Here is a 27,658-nt window from a genome sequence, read left to right as displayed (position 1 = left end):
AATGAGCTCCTCTCTACTTATATATCAGTTTAGATCACTTAACAATAGAATTTAATTCAGATGTGATAATACGTTCACACTGTTGCGACGTCCATAAACATCTGTTTGTTAAAAATATACAAACTTATAAGTAAGAAAGTTAAAAAATTTCCTATTGAAACCAACCACCATTCTTTCTTTCTTGGACGAAGTCTAACGTAATGCATTTGGCGTGATATTTCAAACATCTGTCTGCATTACAGGACACAGAACGACGCTACAGTTGTGGCGATGAACGTGGGGTCTGAGGAAGAGACGGTGGACATCATTGCGTCTCTGCCTAACGTCGACCTACCTACAACTCTCGTGGTGTACGCGTCCAGTGTAAACAGCGAATTGGATGAAGGGTGAGTTGATGGAACTGAAGGCTGCTTTTTAGGTAAACTGTGAATATCTAGTGGTGAATTCTTCCGGTCATACAAACAAACTTGTTCAAGACATCCGCAAAGCCGCAACATCACCTGCCGCAGGGATATTCGGGCAGCTTCAGCTGTCAGGACAAGCAGGGTACTTTGGTGTTTAAGTGCCTCTCTGTGGATCACGATTTACAAAAGTTTTTATTGCACTGCGGACGAATGCGTTGTAAACCCGTGAGGGAAATTTCAGTAAAGACACAAAATTCTCAGACAGATTTCCCTACAACCCCGCTAACTATAGACATGATAGGAAGTTTACAACGCAGATGTAATTACACTGACACCTAGAAAGTCTAACAATTAAGATTCCCGTGTTTTTCAATTCAATAAACAAGTGTATATAAGACTTCTGAAGTCGTATATCTTCTACATCTACGTCTGTATCTATACAGATAGCCCGCAAGCCACCGTACGGTGCGTAGCGGAGGGTACTCTTTACCACTGCTAGTCATTTCCTTTCCTGTTCCACTTGCAAATAAAGCGAGGGGAAAGCGACTGTCTATATACCTCTACATGAGCCCTAATTTCTCGTATCTTATCTTCGAGGTCCTCAAGCGCAGTGTACATTGGTGGCAATAGAATCGTGTGACTTGCAGCTTCAAATGCCGGTTCTCTAAATTTTCTCAATAGTATTTCTCGAAAAGAACGTCGTATTCCCTCCAGAAACAGGTCCGTAACATTTGTGTATTATTCGAACCTACCGGTAATAAATCTAGCAGCCCATCACTAAACTGCTTCAATGTCTGCCTTCAATCCAACCTATACGTATCGCAAAAACTCGAGCAGTACGCAAGAATAGGTCGCAGCAGCATCCTATATGCGGTCCCCTTTACAGGTGAAGGTCTCCTTTCTAAAGTTTCCTAAGAAACCGAAGTCGACCATTCGTCTTCCCTGCCAGAGTTCTCACATGCTCGTTCCATTTCATATAGCTTAGCAACGTTATGTCCAGATAGTTGAACGACTTGACTGTGGCAATCAGGACATTAGTAATACTGTATCCGAACATTACAGGTTTGTTCTTCCTACTTATCCCCATTAAATTACAAATTGGAAATTTGTGGTAAGGACTATGGGACCAAACTGCTGAGGTCATCGCCTCTAGGCTTACACACTACTTACTAACTTAAAATAACTTGCGCAAAGGACAATACACTCTCCCATGCCCGAGTGAGGACTCGAACTTCCGACGGAGGAAGTCGCGCGGACCGCGACGAGAAACCTCAGACCGCACGACTACCTCGCGCGGCTCATTAACTTACATTTTTCTATATCTAGAGCCAGCTGTATTTCATCACACCAACTAGGACTTTTGTCTAAGTCGTCTTGTATCTTTCTACAATCACTCAATTTCGACACCTTGCGGTAACTGCGTCATCATCAGCACACAAAGGCAGATTCCTGCCTACCCTGTCCGCCAAATCATTTATATATATCTAGGGCAACAGCGTTCATATCACACTCCTGACGATATCCTTGTCCCTGATGAACACTCGAAATCGAGGACAACATACTGGGAACTATTACTTCAGAAGTCTTCGAACCACTCACATACACTCCTGGAAATTGAAATAAGAACACCGTGTATTCATTGTCCCAGGAAGGGGAAACTTTATTGACACATTCCTGGGGTCAGATACATCACATGATCACACTGACAGAACCACAGGCACATAGACACAGGCAACAGAGCATGCACAATGTCGGCACTAGTACAGTGTATATCCACCTTTCGCAGCAATGCAGGCTGCTATTCTCCCATGGAGACGATCGTAGAGATGCTGGATGTAGTCCTGTGGAACGGCTTGCCATGCCATTTCCACCTGGCGCCTCAGTTGGACCAGCGTTCGTGCTGGACGTGCAGACCGCGTGAGACGACGCTTCATCCAGTCCCAAACATGCTCAATGGGGGACAGATCCGGAGATCTTGCTGGCCAGGGTAGTTGACTTACACCTTCTAGAGCACGTTGGGTGGCACGGGATACATGCGGACGTGCATTGTCCTGTTGGAACAGCAAGTTCCCTTGCCGGTCTAGGAATGGTAGAACGATGTGTTCGATGACGGTTTGGATGTACCGTGCACTATTCAGTGTCCCCTCGACGATCACCAGTGGTGTACGGCCAGTGTAGGAGATCGCTCCCCGCACCATGATACCGGGTGTTGGCCCTGTGTGCCTCGGTCGTATGCAGTCCTGATTGTGGCGCTCACCTCCACGGCGCCAAACACGCATACGACCATCATTGGCACCAAGGCAGAAGCGACTCTCATCGCTGAAGACGACACGTCTCCATTCGTCCCTCCATTCACGCCTGTCGCGAACCACTGGAGGCGGGCTGCACGATGTTGGGGCGTGAGCGGAAGACGGCCTAACGGTGTGCGGGACCGTAGCCCAGCTTCATGGAGACGGTTGCGAATGGTCCTCGCCGATACCCCAGGAGCAACAGTGTCCCTAATTTGCTGGGAAGTGGCGGTGCGGTCCCCTACGGCACTGCGTAGGATCCTACGGTCTTGGCGTGCATCCGTGCGTCGCTGCGGTCCGGTCCCAGGTCGACGGGCACGTGCACCTTCCGCCGACCACTGGCAACAACATCGATGTACTGTGGAGACCTCACGCCCCACGTGTTGAGCAATTCGGCGGTACGTCCACCCGGCCTCCCGCATGCCCACTATACGCCCTCGCTCAAAGTCCGTCAACTGCACATACGGTTCACGTCCACGCTGTCGCGGCATGCTACCAGTGTTAAAGACTGCGATGGAGCTCCGTATGCCACGGCAAACTGGCTTACACTGACGGCGGCGGTACACAAATGCTGCGCAGCTAGCGCCATTCGACGGCCAACACCGCGGTTCCTGGTGTGTCCGCTGTGCCGTGCGTGTGATCATTGCTTGTACAGCCATCTCGCAGTGTCCGGAGCAAGTATGGTGGGTCTGACACACCGGTGTCAATGTGTTCTTTTTTCCATTTCCAGGAGTGTATATGTGAACTTTTTCCATGTGCTCGTACCTTCTCTGAATCATTTAATTTTCGTGAAAGCAGCTAACATAGAAGTCTCTTGCAAGTGCGACCATCTCTTAAATAGTGTTCCGGCCAGCAGATTTATTATCTTTATTGTCATAGTGAAACAGATATTTGTGTCCAGGGGCGTAGATAATTTTTTCTTCGGGGAGAGGGGGATGGGGGGTTCAATTCTGCTCAGGTACAATATGTTCGTTCTGACTAGTATTCCAAAATATCGGCAGCTGCATTATTATAATATTTTTCGAAATTTTGGAACTGCATTTGATTCTATTAAAAATTCTGGTACAAATGTATGTAAATGAAAGCACTATAGAAGAAAAATCGCGAAGCTTATCGATATTGATGTAAACCACTTCCTGACTCGCGAATTTTAGCCCCTATAATCTGCATATTGCGCGAAAGTCCACTTCAAACGCTTTCTTTCTCAGCGTATACTGCTTAAAATTTCAAGTCGGCCAGCATTGTTAAAGTTACTTCTATCAACAAAAGAAGAAATGTCATTTTTTCAGATGGATTTGCAAATGGAAAAATATTAACACGATCGTACCTACCTTTTGAACTAAGCTCAGCAGACTAAGAACGAAAAGTGCAACTAGTGGTTGCTCCCTGTATTTTTTCTATATCTTCATCACTTTCTTTGAGGTCTTCATTGGATGATTACAATGTTGGTACTTTACTATGAAAATTATTTAATTGATGCTCGTTGAGCTCTTTTTTGACCTGTTTGTTCCATGATAGTTTTTAAAAAGGGGCGACAAGAATGTGAATTTTTCTGTATTGAAAAGTTGTGACATTGTGAGACTAAAATAATCATAGGTACTGTGCGTTAAAGTAAAAGACTGAAAGTAATCTAAGTAAGGTGACTTTCCAGAACATGTCTTTTCTAATGCGTAATTCGGAAAGTGAGAAATGACATGGAATGAAACGTTTAAAAATTTCACAGACTTACTTAACTAATACTCCATTTAAAAAATACTCCATTCAAAAAAATCTATCGCAAAATTATTGTTACATCACTAAGAATGAAACTCTGAGCCATTCTACGTCCATAGCATTAAAAATGCTCAAGTTTTTAGTAATGACTATGTTGTTTAAACCTACGTCTCATTTATTTCAAGTTTTGGTACTCTCAGACTCCATAGTTCCGCTCCGTAGGTATCAATAGTAGCTGATATAAGCCGTCGGTGCTAAGATAAGCTTCGACCTCTGTGGAATGGAAGTGGCGAAAAGTCCCCAGGTTGAAGAGGGACTTGGGAGGGGCAATGTTATCTGCCCACTATTCAATGACGCCACTTTAGGCCTGCATGTACGCAGATAATCAGCAGTTACGGTATGAATTACAGGCAAAAGTAAAACGGCAATATGAAAGCATCTTACAGAATCATTTATGTATCATACACAAACGTTACATTACTTATTTTTCAGTTAACAGTTGACACAAAGCGTACCGACATGTACCGATAGCAAGCGGAGAGCCGAAGCACACATTGTAGAAAATTTGTACAAAGTTCATCGTAGCACATTTCGCTGCTGCCAAAGTTTGCAATCTGTCATTGTAAGTGTTCAAAGGTCAATATTTAATCTCATATTCATTAGAACCAGTTATCGCCATATATTAACTTTAGTAACTTTAAATTCATCCTCCCCCACTGCAACGCCCCTGTCTATGACAATTGCAATGCAATCAGTTACTGCTGAATTGGAATATCTAGTAACATTCACTATTTCCGTAATCACGTGACATGTGAAGTATGGAGTTAAAAAATATTCATACGTCGCAATGCTTCATGTAAAACATTTTATCTATATAATTTCCAACGTAAAAGCAAGTTAAAGCTTCTTAATTTCTGTCATGTATCGGGTCAAGTCAACAGATCTACTCACATTAAATTCCAAGTAACAGATAAACTCACAAAACTTGACGGAATAATATTCAGCATTACAACAAAGAAAATCTTTGGCGCTTTTTTAACGTCATACAAGTTGGCCAGAGGTACAATCCAGAGCATTATCATTAGTTTACCGAAATTTAACTCTATAAATTCCTTGAATGGGCTTTTGCTAACCTTCCAGTTCAACCTGTTGCTATGAGGCGGAACTGCTATCTTGTATATCCCAAACAGCAAATGTTCTACATCAAAGAGTTCCACACTTTTCATATGTCGTTCTAGCACCACAAGCATTCATGAATAAGGAACGTACGCTGAGGTGACAAAAGTCATGTGATTCCTCCTAATATCATGTCAGACCTCCGTTTTGTGCGGCGTAGTGTAACAACTGGACGTGGCATGAGCTCAACAGGTCTTTGGAAGTCCCCTGCTTACATACTGAGCCATTCTGCCTCTACAGCTCTCCATAATTGCGAAAGTGTTGCCAGTGCAGAACTTTGTACGCCAACTGACCTCTCAGTTATGTCTCATAAATGTTCGTGGGAAACACGTCTGGTGATCACTCACTCGAACTGTCCCGACTGTTCTTGAAATCAATTGCAAACACTTGTGGCCAGATGTTATGGCGCATTGCCATCCATAAAAATTCCATCATTGCTTGGGAACATGAAGTCCATCAAAGAATGCAAGTGGTCTCCAACTACCCAAACATAACCATTTCCAGTCGATGAACTGTTCAGTTGGACTAGAATACCCAGTATAGGATGCTACCATCAATTCTTGCTAACTGAAATCGAGACTCATCTGACCACCCCACGGTTTTCCACTCGTCTAGGGTCCAACCGATATGGTGACGAGCCAAGGAGAGGCGCTGCAGGCGATCTCGTGCTGTTAGCAAAGGCACTCACGTCGGTCTTCTGCTGCTGTCGCCATAAACATCGAATTTTGCCGCACTGCCCAAACGGATACGTCCGCCGTACGTCCCTTACTCATATCCGCGGTTATTTCACACAGTGTTGCTTGTCTGTTAGCACTGACAACTCTATGCAAACGCTGTTGCTCTCGGTCGTTAAGTGAAGGCTATCGGCCACTGTGTAGCCTGAGGTGTGAGGTAATGCCTGAAATTTGGTATTCTCGTCACACTCTTGACACATTAGGTCTCGGAATATTCAGTTTCCTAAAGATTTGCAAAATTGGTTGCCCCATGCGTTCAGCTCTAACTAGCATTCCATGTTCAAAATCTGGTAATTGCCGTCGTTTGACCACAATCATATCGGAAATCTTTTCACATGAATCACTTGAGTATAATTGACAGCTACGCCAATGCATTGGCCTCTTATACCGTGTGTACGTGATACTATGGCCATCTGTATATGTGCATATCGCTATCCCATGACTTCTGTCACCTCAGTGTATATTAATCATCGCCTTAGTGGAGCACATTGATCGCTACAGGGAATGGTATGCCAGGCATGAAAACAGTGGTAATAAAAAGATCCCACTGACATGGGGAGAACAACTGTGACAGTAGCTAATTGGCATGTAGCATGGTCCGAAAAGCTCTATTTTGGCTGTAATTCGTCGACTGCACTGACAGTCCAATGATTCTTTTAATACGCAGTGCGTGAAGTGTGTAGGTAATGCCAGAGGTGATCCTGTGATTTTCTTTTCTCTTTTTTTTGTGTGCCATAACTCGAGTCATTCAGGTCACCATGAACCAAGGGTTGGGCTTCCCTCTATATCAACTAGTGGTTGCTCCCTGTATTTTTTCTATATCTTCATCACTTTCTTTGAGGTCTTCATTGGATGATTACAATGTTGGTACTTTACTATGAAAATTATTTAATTGATGCTCGTTGAGCTCTTTTTTGACCTGTTTGTTCCATGATAGTTTTTAAAAAGGGGCGACAAGAATGTGAATTTTTCTGTATTGAAAAGTTGTGACATTGTGAGACTAAAATAATCATAGGTACTGTGCGTTAAAGTAAAAGACTGAAAGTAATCTAAGTAAGGTGACTTTCCAGAACATGTCTTTTCTAATGCGTAATTCGGAAAGTGAGAAATGACATGGAATGAAACGTTTAAAAATTTCACAGACTTACTTAACTAATACTCCATTTAAAAAATACTCCATTCAAAAAAATCTATCGCAAAATTATTGTTACATCACTAAGAATGAAACTCTGAGCCATTCTACGTCCATAGCATTAAAAATGCTCAAGTTTTTAGTAATGACTATGTTGTTTAAACCTACGTCTCATTTATTTCAAGTTTTGGTACTCTCAGACTCCATAGTTCCGCTCCGTAGGTATCAATAGTAGCTGATATAAGCCGTCGGTGCTAAGATAAGCTTCGACCTCTGTGGAATGGAAGTGGCGAAAAGTCCCCAGGTTGAAGAGGGACTTGGGAGGGGCAATGTTATCTGCCCACTATTCAATGACGCCACTTTAGGCCTGCATGTACGCAGATAATCAGCAGTTACGGTATGAATTACAGGCAAAAGTAAAACGGCAATATGAAAGCATCTTACAGAATCATTTATGTATCATACACAAACGTTACATTACTTATTTTTCAGTTAACAGTTGACACAAAGCGTACCGACATGTACCGATAGCAAGCGGAGAGCCGAAGCACACATTGTAGAAAATTTGTACAAAGTTCATCGTAGCACATTTCGCTGCTGCCAAAGTTTGCAATCTGTCATTGTAAGTGTTCAAAGGTCAATATTTAATCTCATATTCATTAGAACCAGTTATCGCCATATATTAACTTTAGTAACTTTAAATTCATCCTCCCCCACTGCAACGCCCCTGTCTATGACAATTGCAATGCAATCAGTTACTGCTGAATTGGAATATCTAGTAACATTCACTATTTCCGTAATCACGTGACATGTGAAGTATGGAGTTAAAAAATATTCATACGTCGCAATGCTTCATGTAAAACATTTTATCTATATAATTTCCAACGTAAAAGCAAGTTAAAGCTTCTTAATTTCTGTCATGTATCGGGTCAAGTCAACAGATCTACTCACATTAAATTCCAAGTAACAGATAAACTCACAAAACTTGACGGAATAATATTCAGCATTACAACAAAGAAAATCTTTGGCGCTTTTTTAACGTCATACAAGTTGGCCAGAGGTACAATCCAGAGCATTATCATTAGTTTACCGAAATTTAACTCTATAAATTCCTTGAATGGGCTTTTGCTAACCTTCCAGTTCAACCTGTTGCTATGAGGCGGAACTGCTATCTTGTATATCCCAAACAGCAAATGTTCTACATCAAAGAGTTCCACACTTTTCATATGTCGTTCTAGCACCACAAGCATTCATGAATAAGGAACGTACGCTGAGGTGACAAAAGTCATGTGATTCCTCCTAATATCATGTCAGACCTCCGTTTTGTGCGGCGTAGTGTAACAACTGGACGTGGCATGAGCTCAACAGGTCTTTGGAAGTCCCCTGCTTACATACTGAGCCATTCTGCCTCTACAGCTCTCCATAATTGCGAAAGTGTTGCCAGTGCAGAACTTTGTACGCCAACTGACCTCTCAGTTATGTCTCATAAATGTTCGTGGGAAACACGTCTGGTGATCACTCACTCGAACTGTCCCGACTGTTCTTGAAACCAATTGCAAACACTTGTGGCCAGATGTTATGGCGCATTGCCATCCATAAAAATTCCATCATTGCTTGGGAACATGAAGTCCATCAAAGAATGCAAGTGGTCTCCAACTACCCAAACATAACCATTTCCAGTCGATGAACTGTTCAGTTGGACTAGAATACCCAGTATAGGATGCTACCATCAATTCTTGCTAACTGAAATCGAGACTCATCTGACCACCCCACGGTTTTCCACTCGTCTAGGGTCCAACCGATATGGTGACGAGCCAAGGAGAGGCGCTGCAGGCGATCTCGTGCTGTTAGCAAAGGCACTCACGTCGGTCTTCTGCTGCTGTCGCCATAAACATCGAATTTTGCCGCACTGCCCAAACGGATACGTCCGCCGTACGTCCCTTACTCATATCCGCGGTTATTTCACACAGTGTTGCTTGTCTGTTAGCACTGACAACTCTATGCAACCGCTGTTGCTCTCGGTCGTTAAGTGAAGGCTATCGGCCACTGTGTGGCCTGAGGTGTGAGGTAATGCCTGAAATTTGGTATTCTCGTCACACTCTTGACACATTAGGTCTCGGAATATTCAGTTTCCTAAAGATTTGCAAAATTGGTTGCCCCATGCGTTCAGCTCTAACTAGCATTCCATGTTCAAAATCTGGTAATTGCCGTCGTTTGACCACAATCATATCGGAAATCTTTTCACATGAATCACTTGAGTATAATTGACAGCTACGCCAATGCATTGGCCTCTTATACCGTGTGTACGTGATACTATGGCCATCTGTATATGTGCATATCGCTATCCCATGACTTCTGTCACCTCAGTGTATATTAATCATCGCCTTAGTGGAGCACATTGATCGCTACAGGGAATGGTATGCCAGGCATGAAAACAGTGGTAATAAAAAGATCCCACTGACATGGGGAGAACAACTGTGACAGTAGCTAATTGGCATGTAGCATGGTCCGAAAAGCTCTATTTTGGCTGTAATTCGTCGACTGCACTGACAGTCCAATGATTCTTTTAATACGCAGTGCGTGAAGTGTGTAGGTAATGCCAGAGGTGATCCTGTGATTTTCTTTTCTCTTTTTTTTGTGTGCCATAACTCGAGTCATTCAGGTCACCATGAACCAAGGGTTGGGCTTCCCTCTATATCAACGTTATGAGTGTGCTGTTGATGCCCACGCCTTCCAAAGTGATAATACCCGTGTTCACAGGTGTACACGCATGGAGCTGGAAAACGAAACAGGCTGCAGGGAAAACGAAAACTCAGAGATATCACATAAATTAGACAAACATGCAAATACGTCAAAGCATCTGAGAGACATTCATACACATTTACAGCATGACTATGAAACACACGAGTCACCAGAACAACAAGTACCACAAGAAGATTCAAGACAAGTAAACACAACAACTATGTCAGACCCACAAAATAACAAAATATTATCAGCAACCATATCTGAATACGATACCACAAATTGCAAATTGTACATAAAACCAGTACGCTTTCTTCGTAGTGGAAGTACCCATGGCTCGAAAAGACAAGAATCTGAGAGCAAAACTTTAGAAACAAACAGGAAAGTGACGTCATAAAGACAGAAACTACTAAAGACAAACGACATGCGGTGGCCATAAATATATCAGAAAAAAAACAAGAACTAATGCATAGCACACCTATCAACAGGCAACAAACATTAACAAAACTGCTACAATACACCGATAATATATACAAACAACAAACATACAAGAATGTGATTTTCACTCTGCAGCGGAGTGTGCGCTGATATGAAACTTCCTGGCAGATTAAAACTGTGTGCCGGACCGAGACTCGAACTCGGGACCTTTGCCTTTCGCGGGCAAGTGCTCTACCAATGAGCTACTCAAGCACAACTCACGCCCCGTCCTCACAGCTTTATTTCTGCCAGTACCTCGTCTCCTACCTTCCAAACTTTACAGAAGCTCTCCTGCGAACCTTGCAGAACTACTGAAAGAAAGGACATTGCGGAGACATGGCTTAGCCACAGACTTGGGGATGTTTCCAGAATAAGATTTTCACTCTGCAGCGGAGTGTGCGCTGATATGAAACTTCCTGGCTGTGGCTAAGCCATGTCTCCGCAATATCCTTTCTTTCAGGAGTGCTAGTTCTGCAAGGTTCGCAGGAGAGCTTCTGTAAAGTTTGGAAGGTAGGAGACGAGGTACTGTTAGAAGTAAAGCTGTGAGGAGGGGGCGTGAGTCGTGCTTGGGTAGCTCATATGGTAGAGCACTTGCCCGCGAAAGGCAAAGGTCCCGAGTTCGAGTCTCGGTCCGGCACACAGTTTTAATCTGCCAGGAAGTTTCAACAAACATACCCATTATAAGAGACAAACAACAGGAAACAAATAACAAAGGCAAACACAAATACCACAGAAGCACTAACGACAAACACATATGAGAAAACCAACACATTACAAGATTCAAACAATAAACAAGAACTCGGTAAAGGAGCAACTGACTGCACGGACCTTGAGGAGAATCTACGCTTAAGCAGGCTCGAATACAGAGATGTATTTCGAACTGTCCTGTGGTTAGTAACAGGACTTCATCGCCCAGAATAAAATAAAATAAGTTAACCAACTACTGAACAGACTGGTCGCATGGTCCTACGAGCAGGAAACCTACCAACTGACGAACGAGAGCTCTAGACCCCCAGGGATGGTATGTGTATGAAGGAGGGAGAGTTCGGACCTAAATAACGTCCACAAGGGGTTAGTGAGATCGATCGGCCGAGTTTACTCCGAATGTGAAGAAACTGTTCCCAAAAGCTATGCATGTACAATACATCCTTGGTCGTGAAGATCTTACAACTGAATTGTATGAGGAGTAGAATGATTAGTACAGAACTAAGCTAGTTGACATCTTCGGAGGTGCTCCTGGTTGTGTTGAGTCTTGCCGATAGTTGGCAAGACTCAGCACAACCAGGAGTACCTCCGAAGATGTCCAATGGACAAAATGTCAGGAATAGAAGAGTTCCATGGACCACGGCCATACAACCCGGAAGAATTCTCGGCAGCTGAAATGGATAGATTTTTATTTTTACGCGATATTGCCATTAAGACGCAATTATCACATGACACATGTTCCTTATTTCACTACGTCAGAATCGCAGCAGTTGACACTGTCCGTCACAATACATTTTTAAGACGTTTACATTTTATTGTACTTCCTGCTGGCAGCACATGATCACTTGTTTTTGTGACTATTTTCTTTTCTAGCGAGAAACTATTGACTTTGAAAGTATGTATTTGTCGAATTACTATTTGTACCAATGTAATCCGTTAATATGATCGTTTGCAGACTCTCTAGCTGTAGCTTACAAGTTATCTGAAATATATGTTTGTACGTAGGCTCAGCTGTGGAAATGCGCCTCACCTATCCAACAGTGGCCATTCATAATGCTGTCCCCACCACATCGAAACCCTTCCCTACCCTGCCAACTGTGCGTGTATGAACCAAGATATTTTGTGCACACTCTACGTGTGTGACGGTGCGATGGGTAGGTGAGGAGTTCTGGTGACTGCATCCTGTGAGTGTGTTTCTGTTGTGTCGTGTTGGCAGGCTGGTGGTGGATGGACACGCACTGCGACTGCCCAGCGAGCAGGCGGTTGTGCTGAGGTCTCCTTCTGCAAGGACCGGCTGGCCTGTGGCAGCCTAAGTGGCAATGCTGCTGGGAGAACGCACTGCACCATGATCCAGAGTGCACTGTCTATATCAACCACGTGTGAAGCATTTCAGCAGGACACCTTCTAGTTTGCATCACATACTACTTAATCAAAAAGGTTTATCACAATGTGAGGAAGAAAGGAACTCATTCTTGAATATTAATTCTTAACTATAATGAGACAGTAGTTTCTGTGTTGTACATAGCTCTTTCAAAGTAATATGTTTAGACTACTAGTATCCAGCTCACACCATAAACAAAAAAACAGTGGATTGGTACTTTCGAATACTATAAATAATTCACTACAGTCTTCCTTATTGTCTTTAAGCTATAATTTGAGTTAGTAAAAAGCATTACGAAAAAACAATGAATGTTCAATATCTGTCTGTAAAATACATCACTATGCACCATTAATCTTTCCAGTTTTCAGCGTTACTTTAATGAATGTATTGTCATGTTTGCTAACATTAACTGACTTACACCTTCATAAGAAAGCAAGACTTTGTACTGTTAGTTATAATGAATAAATATCTCCCATACAGAATATTATTTTAGTGAAGAATTACATTATTATCAGTAGTTAAACATCCTGCATGTATCATTTGTTACATAAACATACCAAGAATAAAAATATCTGAAGAAACATAAGGTTTAATTATCCCCATAAATAGAAATAATGGGTATCAAATCATGACTACTTTAAGCATTTCGTTTTGCTAATGCTTAAATGCTATTAGTCAGTAAATCTGTATTTATTCAACACTTTAGCATTTAACTTGAGTTTTAGAGAACAACTCCCCGTTGGTAATGTATGTAAGAAATAGAAGAATATGCTTTTGTAGGTATGTTTGCCACCTATTTCGATTGCGTCCATAGCCGTTTGAAGAAATTGTGACTGGTGACTACACAAAGCGTTAGTGCACTTGTACATGAGATTTTTCGTTGCACCACAGAGAACATTGCTTGTGTTTGGTCAGAACACTGGATTCTTATTTGGCAAAAAGGCGTATATTACAGACTGATCCAATTGACAACTATGTTACATTTGTTGATTAATTTGATTTGATTGGAGCAGGGAGACAAAAAGAACAGTGGTCTTAGCCCACTCTTGATAGCAAAGTGGGTTTCATTCCTTGTGATTCTAGTAAAGCCAGGCAGTACCTTTTCAAAGGTAGTAGGAGACCCTTACTTGTTCGACGTTTAGACCCCTCTGCTGGGATCTTCCTCAGAATCTTTTGGTGTCCACTACTGCTAGAACACTGTCAGAGACGAGTGTCGCGTCCACTTATAAAGGGGGAGTTTTCTGGAGTTCGTGCTGGAGAAGTGATAGTATTGGTTAAAATTCATATGGCTACAATTGGTGGGCCATAGTCATAGGCTAATAATCCCGCTCTGATGCAGAAGAAGGGGCGTTGGTAGCTCATCTCCTGTGGATACCATTGGTGGCCCATCGTCATTAGATAGAAAGGCACTATTCCACTCTTATGCTGGAGAAGGGTTATTGGTTGAAATGCCTGCTACCGCTATTGGTTGGTCGTCATCAGCGGCTAGATTCGAAACGGACAGAGAGGACGGCTATAGGCTTCCGGCATCGTGGGTCCCCGCCATCAAGGAAGTAAATACGGGGCCGCGGTTTGTGAACGGCATAAACAACGCGCTGCAAGTCACCTCGACGGACAATAGTACTTTGGGTAAACATTCCCCCTCTCTTGCTCTGTCCGTTTCGAATCTAGCCACTGATGACGACCAACCAATAATCCTTCTCCAGCATAAGTATGGAATAGTGCCTTTCTATCCAATGACGACAGACCGACAATGGAATCCACAGAAGATGATCTACCAATGCCTTCTTCTGCATCAGAGCCGGAATATTAACCTATGACTATGGCCCACCAATGGTAGCCATATGAATTTTAACCAATACTATCACTTCTCCAGCACGAAAGCCAGAACACTGTCCCTTTGTAAGTGGACGCGACACTCGTCTCTGACTGTGTTCTAGCAGTAGTGGACACCAAAAGATCCTGAGGAAGATCCCAGCAGAGGGGTCGAAACGTCGAACATTTTAAAAGAAACATGACGCGGCCTAATAAACCAGAAGGTTTTAACTTCAGTGAGAACGGCCTCAAAGCCTGCAGACTTACATATACCCTTACTTGTTCCGTATTAGACATGATTTCTTCAGCACTTAATCACCCAAATATTCTGTGCCTTTTGCCGTCCAGCGCTTCGCATTGGAAGATTAGGTGTGAACGGGTTCATCTTCCTCTTCACCTAGTCTACACTAAGAGGATTCTTCTTCTATATCAATCGTGTGTAGGGGTCTCTGACAGTATCCATGGCCAGTCAAAAGTCCTACCACGAGTTTAATCTGGCTCCTGTTCAAGTCTGCTGCGATTACAGACCTTCTGAAAAATGATTTCTGCATCATTAGCTTGGCATGTTTTTGCTTTTGGATCATAGTCTAGTATTCTACGTGATGTCTGCTGATCCAGCTACGTTGTTTTCATTTTACCGTCGTCTTAATTATGGTTGGTCTAATTGGTCTATCAGGTTGTACCTTGCTCTAGAAACTAAGTGACCAGGGATCCACAGCACAGCATGGATGCCCTTTTAGTTTCTTCTAGTCTCACAAGGGCTTCATGGCATTCTGAAACAATCTTTGGCCTCATTTCAGGCAGTGACAGAGATTTGTGAGCTGCTGGTTTTTCAAAATAAATATACTTGCTACGAACCTTGTAGCACCATGAAGATACTAAGATTCTTGTAGCACATATGTAAATTCTCCACCGTGCCCACCCTGACAGCGGATACCCCCGCCTGGAAGACTGTGGCCAGCTTACTGAAAGAGGTTATTCCATAGGCTGTACTCCAGCCCCAGCGTCTTCATATGCTTTGGACCTGTCAGTAAACAAAACGATGTCTGCTGAATGGTGACTTCGTTCCTTCTTCCACTGCTCTCTTCTTACAGTTGTTACACTGAAAGATAGCTAGAAATTATTGTATGATTAGCTGGCATTTTGGCATTTTCCCGACCACTCTCACTATAGTGGATACTGGGAGATTCTGGTTATTCTAAAAGTATCCAGTTACCTCCAGTTTTTAAAACGTATGCCCTTGCTGTTGTCTCCATTGTAGCTCAAAGGTGTAGTGAAGGCATGTCCAGCATGGCCTCCATCCCAGCAGTGGGTATTCTGCTAATTTCGCCTCTTATAGCTCAGCAGGTCAGTCTCTGCACCTTGCCAAGCTCCTTAGCATCCCTTTCTACTCTACTTTATTCGACCATACTGTAACCTCATAACATCATAACTATCATAGGTCCTCTTACAGTGGTTTATATTCGCTACACACTCATTATACTTGTGCACCAATTTTTACAACAGACCCTTCTAATTCTCATGTTGTTTGTAATGTGATTTGATGCAGCTCTCCATGCTACTTTATCCCGCGCAAAGCTTCTTCGTCTACAAATAACTAATGCAAGCTACATCCTCCTGAATCTGGTTACTATATTCAGCGCTTGGTACCCCTCTCCGATTTTTACCCTCCACACTTCCCTCCAACATACTCTGATGCCTCATAACATGTCCTACCAACCGATCCCTTCTTCTAGTCAAATTCCTGTTCTCCCCAATTCTATTCAGTGCCTGCTCATTACTTATGTGATCTACCCATCTAATCTTCTACTGTAGCACCACATTTCAAAAGCTGCTATTCTCTTCTTGTCTAAACTGTTTATCGTCCATGTTTCACTGCCATGCATGGCTATACTCCATACAAATACTTTCAGAAACGACTTCCTGACACTTAAATCTATACTTGATGTTAGCAAATTTCTCTTCTTCAGAAACGCTTTCTTTGCCATCGCCAATCTACATTTTATATCCTCTCTCCTTCGACCATCATCAGTTATTTTGCTGCCCAAATAGCAAAACTCTTCTACTATTTTAAGTGTCTCGTTTCCTAATCTAATTCCCTCAGCATCACCTGATTTAATTCGACTACACTCCATTATCTTGTTTTACTTTTGTTGATGTTCATCTTATATCCTCCAATCTTCAAACTGATTACAAATCGCATACAGCGCTCTTACTCAACGCGAATCACCAACACAAACAAAACTGCGAATCTCTGAAAGAGAACAATTATAATTATACTTCCCACCATAGGCTTTCTCTGAGAAAAGACTCCTAGGTTGAGCCTGCCAGATGAAACGCAAGTGCTTTAAAATGATTGATACCTTGTGATTATGGACGCTACGCCCAGGATGTGATACCTATATAAGCGATCTTTGAACAAAATGTGCTCCAGTGCTCTGACTCTTCCAGCAGCAAAACTTCTTGGCTGACTGAAAAGGAGATGCCACAGCATGGTGACATAAGAAGGCACAGTATGGGAATGTTGAACTGTTTTTGCATAAGATGCTGGGACTTAACATCTGAGGTCATCAGTCCCTTAGACTTAGAACTATTTAAACCTAACTAACCTAAAGGACATCACACACATCCATGCCCGAGGAAGGATTCGAACCTGCGACCGTAGCAGCAGCGCGGTTCCGGACTGAAGGGCCTACAACCGCTCAACCACAGTGGCCGGCTGCTGTAAGTGAACTATGCTGATTTATAGATGCCACTCGTGGAAGGCTACATTACTACACAGCCAGAACTGTGGAGTTTATAAAATTATAATATGAATATTTATATATGTGTTTGGAGAGAGAGAGATTGATTTTGATTTAGACTCTACTTTAGGTCGTAACTGGTACCTGAATTTTGGTTGCAACATCCCTAAATGATCATCTTCTGCACCAGTTGGTGATGTTTTATAATTTGGAGGAAGTTATTGTTCTTTAAGATTTAAAGTACGACTCTCTTGGTTACTTGGTCGTATTGCGGATAGCGTTGAGCCCAAGTTTTCGTAGCTTATCATACCTAAGGGACCTCTGTTGTAAGTAAATACGATCAAACAGCGACCTGCTTTTCGTGAGAAAAAGAGATAGCTTGGCACACAAACTTTCTTCAAACTGGACGTCCTGCTACATCAAAATTGGTCAGTGGAGTTCAGCACCATACTATTGTACAAGATCATAATCCAATAGCTGTAATTAAGAAATTATGAGAGGTTGTTACGCATTGAATGAAAACTATAGAGAATTCATTTCCCTTTCTCTATTTTAGTGAACTTTGTACACTTACAATTCTGGCGATTGATAGCCGGCGACGACAATGTAGTTCACCTCCTTTTTCAAAGACTAGATACTTCTATTTTTCACCTCCATAAAATTTGTATAAATAAATGTTTGGCAACTCTTACACATACTTTGCTCAGTTTTATCACTGCAATAGGAATTTTCATTACATGTAACAATATGTTCTGAGCGACGGGCAAACAACACGTCCTCTTTTCACAAAATTCAGATTAAAGTCCTCTTTTTTTATAAAAATTCAACTGTCTTTTTTTTGAGAGTCCATACGCAAAGACTCACAACTACTATCGTTGCGGGGATTTGGCACTAAAGAGTTTCTTGCTTTCCAGCTGCGTTTCACTTCACTTCAAGTACTTTTTGAATCAAATTTACATTTACGATATTTACATACATTACTGAGCTTCACAGAATAAAATCAGGCACAAATTAGTTAAAAAAAGGACTATGAGGCTCACATAACAAGTTGACCACCAGAAATGATGTCAGGATTGCTCAGCTGTCAAGCGTTGTGCCTCGATCCTCTTGCAGCTTAGAGGATAAAAGTGCCACAACTTTACAAATAGTAGCAGACCGAGTCTGTATACACACCTCCAGTTTTACATAGGCAGTATGCACTCCCCATCAACACCAGGGGAGATCTACAGTAGTCTGTGAGCTGACATGGGTCAAGAGGCTGCCATCATACAAATGTCTTTGCCATCTGTGGGCTTGCTGTCTGCACTGTGTCTGAATGCTGCTGAGTTGGTGCCTACTGTCCGGTGGGTCATCTGCTGGGTAACTTCTGCCCACTGCTGGCTGCCTACTCTGGGGTCCATGGTTCATGACTGAGGCCACTATCCACCCAGCCATCATTACCTGTGCAGGCAACTCTGCTGCTGTCCGTCGACGTCTATGTCTGTGTATGTCACCACTGTGAGCCACTGCTGTCCACGTTAGAACCCACACTGCTTGCACTGTGCTGTGTATTTTTGCAAATTTGTGTGGCTGCCTGTAGCAGACGCCGCTTGCGACCATGCTCAGGCAAAGTCAGCACAACGCCTGCAATGCTGACTGCGTCACCTTACTCGACTGCCACAAGCTGTATAATGGGACGCCACACACACGCAAGTCGTGACAACATATAGTTGCTGCGATAAGCACGCTACATCGTCTGAGTCCAGCTGATGTCTTGGGGACGTCGGCCGCTATCATCACAACTGTAGTATTTCGATATGAAATACCTAAGTACACAGCACTACTGATTTTAGGACATGATATCTGAGCGCCACCTGGTATCCACCCTTCCCCCTCCTACACCACTGCAGCCACAACCAGATTGGACTGCCGGCCTTCCTCACCATTAGCAGCCCAGCTCCACCACCAAAAGTAGAATTCCTTCACCCCAAGCCTCTATATAAAATATAAATCAATATCACTCAATCCACATTCCATTGAGTTTGTGTGAGACATCTTGATCTATGAAAAATTTGAATTTATTCAGTTAAATTGGCCCAGTAATGACAAAATTATTAATTTTATGCACAATGGATGATTTTCATTAGGATATGAGCTAACGTTTGTGCATGGAATGACCTGACATATCTAGATTTGGGTAGTTAATTTTATTGTCATTTGTGAAATATTCGATATATCTTAAGGGAAGGTTGAAGCATGGGAAGGGAAGACGTTCTGATTTGTAGAGCGTGGAACATCAATGATCGCCATGAGTCGTATTTTATTTGTTCTTTAGACACTAGATTGCGATGACCCATTACAAAAAAGGTAGACGTAATTCAAAACATGAAACACAGATAACAAGAATAATTACACAGTCTTAATTACATAGTCTCCTAGTACAGTTAATGAAGTAAATTCATATAAATGGTGATGCTGCTATGTACATAGTTTGCTTTATGTACGCTGTGGAGAAGTAGGATAGTATGGGACAAAGCCAGGGGAAACAATTCATTCAAACTCTCAGAAATCAGCACACAAGGTTTCAGAAATAGATTAACTAGAAATCTACTATAATAAGGAATCCCAGTGCAGCAAAAATGGGGGGAGTACAGGCATGTTGCTGGACATGTACTATAAGAGTCAAAAACATATTATATTCTATAAATGCAAAATAAAAAGAAATTAGTTACATACGTTGGTACTCATTCTGCCCATAGTAAAGCACAATTTTGCTCGTTGTATGCAAGATAAGGGACGCATGGCAGATTCTGTTTCCTACGTTAATGTTCAATATTGAGAGGAAACCCCTTAACTTGGATTAATTTTCTCGTAAGACAGACACGAAATAACAGCATATGATCGCCGAAGCCGATGGAAGTCTCATTTAACCGACTTAGAATAAGCTTCAACTAATTATGTTACCATATGGCTTGGTTGCTGACAAAAGAATCATGACCATATAACACAGTAGTACTTAATCATTTCCGAAGGAAAAGGGTTTTGGTATTTTCATGGACAAATACATATTTAATTTAACAATGAACCAATGTGCAACACACTAAACTCATTGAACTATAGTCACACGTGGATACGTCTTCTCACAGGCCAAGGCTATCTCACAAAATAGCATTCTACACATAAAATCAGATGTATACAACCAAAAACATGATGTAAAACTGAGTTATTGAATTGTAATTGTAATGAAACAGACATAACTGCTACATGATGAAAAATAAACTTAATTAATAGTACCAAATATTATCAATGAGATCAAGAGAGATACCGTGCTATATGCGTGAATCCCGACGAATAGTACGTGAAAGTTCGTAAATTTCGGATGTTGGGTCCTAGTTAAGAGGTGGGGTGGACAAGAATTGTTATTCGCTGCCAGCTGCAGGTCAGTGAGACTGAAAGGGAATTGTATACCTCTGACTCGCCCCACATTTACTGCTGATTCTCAAGCACTCCAATCCTGTCAGTTTGGTACACCTCATCCTTACATGTGTTACTTGTCTGGTTACTCGCAGATCTTTCAAAACAGGCCGTGTCATTCATCCAATCATCCAAAAATGTCAACAAGAAATAAAGCGGAACAAAAAGGCATCACTACATACAAAAAAACACATTCTCCCACCAGAATCTCCTCACAACAATAAAACAGAGAGACTCATTGTGACTAAAGTTATACGAATGATTCTGTGGTCGGGGCATTCGCAGCTGTAATAGCACATTTTATAGCCAGAACTCCGCAAACAGCTATATCTTGCTCTGTGTAGTACTGACTTGGTGGTAAGAATTCTGCTTCTTGCCTCGATGATTCGTTTTTTCTGATCCAGAATGTCACTTTCGCACTTTGGTTATTGGCGCTTTCTTGTTACATGGCGTAGTTTCCAGAAGTGTTCTGAGAGGTGAAAAAGCTGTAAGTCCTCCTCTTATGAACATCTGCACCAGCTTTCTCTTTTACATTTAAAACAACAGGAAACAGATATGCAGATTCAAGGCATTCAAAGCGCAAAAGAATCTGTATTATTTACAACACGCATTCTGTTGTTAAAATATTGCTTGGGAGAAGAGACCTAACAGAGAGGTCATTGGTCTCATCGGATTAGGGAAATACGGGGAAGGAAGTCGACCGTGCTCTTTCAAAGGAAGCATCCCGGCATGGGTCTGGAGCGATTTAGGGAAATCACGGAAAATCTAAATCAGGATGTCCGGACGCGGGATTGAACCGTCGTCCTCTGGAATGCGAGTCCAGTGTGCTAATCACTGTGCCACCTCCATCGGTGTACAATGAATTCATCAAGATGATTTACTCTACGTTGTGACATGTTGCGCTTACAAGAAGTACAGGCAAGAAACATATACTTCTAGCAAGATTGGAAAAAGTAGATAATTTTTGTCTTTTCCTGGGTAATGTTGGTCAGTCTATCGACTGACCATAATTCGTGATAGTGAGTACAACAATGTATGGTTTTCTAAATTTGAGAGGCATAATATGAACTACCTTGACATTTTTTTGTGTTTGGATCTCGAGTGAGAAAGAGTGTAAACCCACAACACAGTTCACAATTAATTTCCTCTTTCACTGCTTCTCCTAACATACTACTGATTACACAGTATCGAGCTAAGTCCTGTTTTATGTCACATGTTGATGATTAAGGATTTTAAACACTTATTGCAATGGCAGTCATCTTGTAAACTGGCCATTATTGTCCCACCCAATAGTATACAAGGTAAAGGTGGTCATCCTCCGCTAACCATCAGTCTCCACTAAGCATCATCCTCCACTGACTCCAGCCTATAAATGACCATTATTCTTCACTGACTATCATTCTCCACCCTGTAAACTGACCATCTTTCTGTCACGACTATCATTTTCCACCTTGTTAACTGACCGTAATCCCCAATGACGAACATTCCCCACAATGCAAATTGACCATCATTCTCCACCCTATAAACTGACCATTGTTTTCCACTGACCATCATTCTCCACCCTGTAAATGACGATTATCCACTACTGACCATCATTCTCTATCTTGTAAACTGATAATCATTATACACCATGTAAAGTGACATCATTCTCCACTGACCACCATTCTCCACCCAGTAAATTGACCATCAGACGACAATGGCCATCATTCTCCACCTTGTAAACTGGCTGTATTCTCCACTGACCATCATTCTCTACCCTGTAAACTGACCATCACTCTCCACCGTATTAACTGACCTTCACTTTACTCTGGCCATATTCTCCAACCCGTAAATCAACCCTTTTTCTCTACTAGCCATCGTCCTCCACACTATAAACTGATCATCACTATACATTATGTAAAGTGACCATCGTTTCCTACTGACTATCATTCTTCACCCTGGAAAAAGACCATAATTCTCTAACATGTAACCTATCATTCTTCTCACTACAAATTACTATCATTCTCCAATGAGCATCATTCTCCATCCTGTAAACTGACATTTCATCAGGTCATCATTCTTCATAGACCATCATTCTCTACTGACCATCAGTCTTCACTGACCATCATTCTCCACTGACCGCCATTCACTGTCCCATCAATTGACCATCATTCTCTACTGTGTAAACTGACCACCATTCCCCAACCTGTAAACTGAACATCATTCCCCATCCTGTACAATAACCAAAATTCACCGAATGGTACACATTTTTTATGTCCAGATGAGTAGAAAATGGGCTTAAGAAAATCTGAAACAAGCACAATAATCTATTGCTGAAGGCTGATCTATTAGGAAGAGTATTCGAAATTTTAGGATACAAATTAGGCTCAGTGCAAACGAGATTCAAGAGTGGAAAGATAAGACACAATCTTAGGAAGGAAACGTGCATGCTCTCTTAAAGCTGAAACTGAGTGTATTGGAAGAGGCCATTCAAGAAACAGACATTTCTCCTTCCCATGAGACCTGCTTCCAAAACACAGTGAATCAGTATATACCAGAACAATATTTATATATTCTCTTACAGTTACTTATTAGAGATATTTATGAAATATTTCATGCCATACTCTTAATTTCTAACCATAAATTTAATTTCAGACTCTAATCGTAATTTCAAACCCGATTATAGCTGTGCCTAATGTTGGATATCAAAATCTCGCCAGGTTTTGTTGAAATCTCGACAAAGTATTCACAGGAAATCATCGTTGCTCCAAAAGAGGAAAGGCAATCTCAAGGTGTGTCTGTGCTGAAAAAAGTTGTTAAACCCAATTTGTTTTCAACCGCTACAGAGTTTGAAGAGGCTATTCTAATAGAAGAAAAAGACAGATGATGTTGAGGATGATGGTAAAGATGAATACAATGAGGAAGATGATGTTCCCAATTGGAAGATTATCTCCAACAAACTGTCAGTAGGTATAGACTGTGACCACTGAAATAACGTGCATAAGTTATTAATAGTAGAGCAATTAGTTGTCTTGAATGAAGTAATATAGATCGAAGAGAAGTTTCCAGAAGAATCGATTATTGCTTGAAGTTTACTATGGCTGTACAAAATAAAGTGAAAGACTTAGTTGCAGAACGGTAGGTTATGTGTGAGAACATTAAGTAGAGAAATGAGGTGCTCAGATAAATAATGAACTTACTACATTGAGCCGTATTATTGTTAGTTAATTACCGGACCAAGACTGGGTATGACGCTGATACTGAGAGGGAAACAGGTTTCAACTGCTTCACCTTTCCAGAGGCTTCTGTTAGACAATCACCATTTGAAATTACAACAAAAAGCATTTACTGGTGGTAGGCATTCTGATCGTACTGCTATTCTTCCAAGCATGGTAAGAGGTATGGATGACTGGTGATATTACTAAAGCTGCTTTTTGAGAGCATAGCATGTTGTTATTGTCAATGTCGTTATAATAACATTGCATATTTCGTTAACGCTCGTCAGAAAATGCGCTTAAAACAGTAATCTAGATCAGCACTCGTGCCCAGGTGTGCTTTGTAATATTATAGAACCAATTTTCATGGATTCAGATGAATAAAGTACGTAGTACAAAAATCAACCTACGATCGTCTACTAATCTGTAACTTATTTCAGAACTGTCAATAAGCAACCACAGCGTGTTTTTATAAGTTATTGAGACAATCTACAAGCGGAAATATTTAATTTGAAGATCCATCGAACTACACACGAACTATTGTGGTACAGCAAACGGACTTTGGTCATCAACAAGTGCTTTCTTAACCCGACGGTTTTAACAGCAGTGCCAATATGCAAGGCATGTGTATTTTGTGTAATCTTATAACGATAAGTTGACGTCTGTAGTGTCACCTGTGTTTTCTGCCCGGAATTTGGAAATTTGTGGTAAGTTCCTATGGGACCAAAATGCTGAGGTCATTGGTCTCTAGGCTTACGTACTACTTAATCGAAAACTAACTTACGCTAAGGATAACATACATACTAGTGCCCAAGAGAGGACTCGAACCTCCGACGGGGGGAGCTGCGCGAACCGTGGCAAGACGCCCCTAGACCGCACGGCTACCCCGCGCGGCTCTGCTCGAAATCTTACAGAGTTTGAGAAGTAACACAATTTCATTGTATTTATTATTGTCGTTGGTTTTATCTCGGTCTTCTTTGAGGTACTTCTCCTGTCGTATTTTCACATATGTAAACTTATCAAAATTTCTCTTCGTGTATTGCAAAAATATGCTGTTTAATACCTGTACAGCAAACTTCTTGTTGCCTGACTGCTGCAGTAAAATAAAATCGTTCAACCTCTTCTTCATTACTTCCTAAGGTAGTGTTCCACAAGCTTTTTATCTTTTGGCTGCATTGTGTGTGTAACTGTATGTTTTACCTTACGTTTTTTGAATAGATTTTGATGTTATTTAGTAGTTAATTAAAGGAAATGAAGTCTGTAAACGTTCAGAGAACTTTGCCATCATATTTGTGATTGGTAAAGTGGTTCAAGTGGCTCTGAGCACTATGCGACTTAACTTCTGAGGTCATCAGTCGCCTAGAACTTAGAACTAATTAAACCTAACTAACCTAAGGACATCACACACATCCATACCCGAGGCAGGATTCGAACCTGCGACCGTAGCGGTCACTCGGCTCCAGATTGTAGCGCCTAGATCCGCACGGCCACTCCGGCCGGCTGTGATTGGTAAATATTGCGGCATTCCTCGACAGACTGTTTTGTATTTTACCTCTACTAAGCCTTGTTCAGATGCAAATAAAAAATAGTATTATATGGGACCACTGCTGATACTTCACCTCATAACCAAGCTGGACACTTCGAGGCACCAAGCTACCGATGCAGTTAAAAGACGAAGCAGCGGCGACCTGGATAATCTGGTCTTACCTTGTCCAGGCCATAGAAATGTTAAGAGTTGTGGTGAAGAAACCAATACTGTAGCATAACATGGACATGACAGCCTCGAATAAATATTGATAATTTTTCAGTGGTGATTTGTTACTCTACAGTCGACCAGCCTAGACGAGAGACCTATGTCGGTCTATCATCTACTCCTCTAGCTATCTACAACCTTCTTCTGAATGTTAAAACCCCACCCTGGGGTCTTAGAAATTGTTAAGTGTAGCACCAACCTGGATGCCTAGTCTGATGGAATGGAGTTTGGTGCTTTCTCTCAGTGGGCCAACTGGTGGTCTACCTTATGACGAGGACGTGCAGCTGCTCTTCCATCATCATGAGGGCTCTACTTCAGCTACTGCTCCCATCCTTCTTGGAGGTCTCTGGTCCCTGTTAGGGGGAACGCAGCTGCTGTCTCGTGCAGGCAAACGTTTGTTACCTGTTTCCGCTGTTTCCAGACTCTGCTGTTGGATGCTACCACTTCTGCACAGGGAACTAGTGTCAGTACCTTCCCTTGGCTATATCTGTGTGCGCTATTTACGATGCGTAGGTTCTGGCTGCTGAAGTGAACACTGAATGGTAAATGCTTACATTGACAATACTGTTTCTCTGACGCCTCACTGGGGATGTAACAGGCAACCAGGAATACACACTGCATTGCTGCAACCTGCAACATTACAGGTCACATCCCCGACCTCCAAAGTATTTTTGGAATTCAACAAATTTTTCGAGACATACTGCTCTAATAAACTGACTTCTTGGAAAGTTAATTACATTACACCATTTGAACAAATAATAAGTTTTGGCATACTTCAAATATCTGTAACCCAAAATAATTGTTACTTCACAAATGATAAAAGACTGTGTGGATGGATCTACTTTCAAGGCTCCCTACAAATGACAATTCTCGGAAGGAGGAATTAAGACAAGCAGTTTCAATGGGGCCAGATAAAGCTAGCCACAGAAAGCAATATTTGGACAGAACATCTGCAGAAATACAAAATTTTATTGTTGGAGAGAGAGTATTAATCAGGAACCATCGTTAGTTCTCACTACTTAGTAAGAAGAATAAGAAATGGCAGTCCACTATATATATACACTCCTGGAAATTGAAATAAGAACACCGTGAATTCATTGTCCCAGGAAGGGGAAACTTTATTGACACATTCCTGGGGTCAGATACATCACATGATCACACTGACAGAACCACAGGCACATAGACACAGGCAACAGAGCATGCACAATGTCGGCACTAGTACAGTGTATATCCACCTTTGGCAGCAATGCAGGCTGCTATTCTCCCATGGAGACGATCGTAGAGATGCTGGATGTAGTCCTGTGGAACGGCTTGCCATGCCATTTCCACCTGGCGCCTCAGGTGGACCAGCGTTCGTGCTGGACGTGCAGACCGCGTGAGACGACGCTTCATCCAGTCTCAAACATGCTCAATGGGGGACAGATCCGGAGATCTTGCTGGCCAGGGTAGTTGACTTACACCTTCTAGAGCACGTTGGGTGGCACGGGATACATGCGGACGTGCATTGTCCTGTTGGAACAGCAAGTTCCCTTGCCGGTCTAGGAATGGTAGAACGATGGGTTCGATGACGGTTTGGATGTACCGTGCACTATTCAGTGTCCCCTCGACGATCACCAGTGGTGTACGGCCAGTGTAGGAGATCGCTCGCCACACCATGATGCCGGGTGTTGGCCCTGTGTGCCTCGGTCGTATGCAGTCCTGATTGTGGCGCTCACCTGCACGGCGCCAAACACGCATACGACCATCATTGGCACCAAGGCAGAAGCGACTCTCATCGCTGAAGACGACACGTCTCCATTCGTCCCTCCATTCACGCCTGTCGCGACACCACTGGAGGTGGGCTGCACGATGTTGGGGCATGAGCGGAAGACGGCCTAACGGTGTGCGGGACCGTAGCCCAGCTTCATGGAGACGGTTGCGAATGGTCCTCGCCGATACCCCAGGAGC

General features: G+C 42.3%; 1 protein-coding gene across 1 annotated transcript in view; it reads left to right on the top strand.

Moving 5' to 3' along the window:
• The window catches only part of LOC126165291 (uncharacterized), a 380,023-nt gene that overhangs the window by 249,806 nt on the left and 102,559 nt on the right, over nucleotides 1–27,658 (top strand). Inside the window, exon 20 of the mRNA XM_049920310.1 lies at nucleotides 243–386. Coding sequence (XP_049776267.1) covers nucleotides 243–386 — 144 coding nt within the window. The remainder of the gene's footprint in view (nucleotides 1–242; nucleotides 387–27,658) is intronic.

Source organism: Schistocerca cancellata, chromosome 1 (genome assembly GCF_023864275.1).
Source record: "Schistocerca cancellata isolate TAMUIC-IGC-003103 chromosome 1, iqSchCanc2.1, whole genome shotgun sequence".
Classification (NCBI taxonomy): Eukaryota; Metazoa; Arthropoda; class Insecta; order Orthoptera; family Acrididae; genus Schistocerca; species Schistocerca cancellata.
This window is presented reverse-complemented; position numbering and strand designations above follow the sequence as displayed.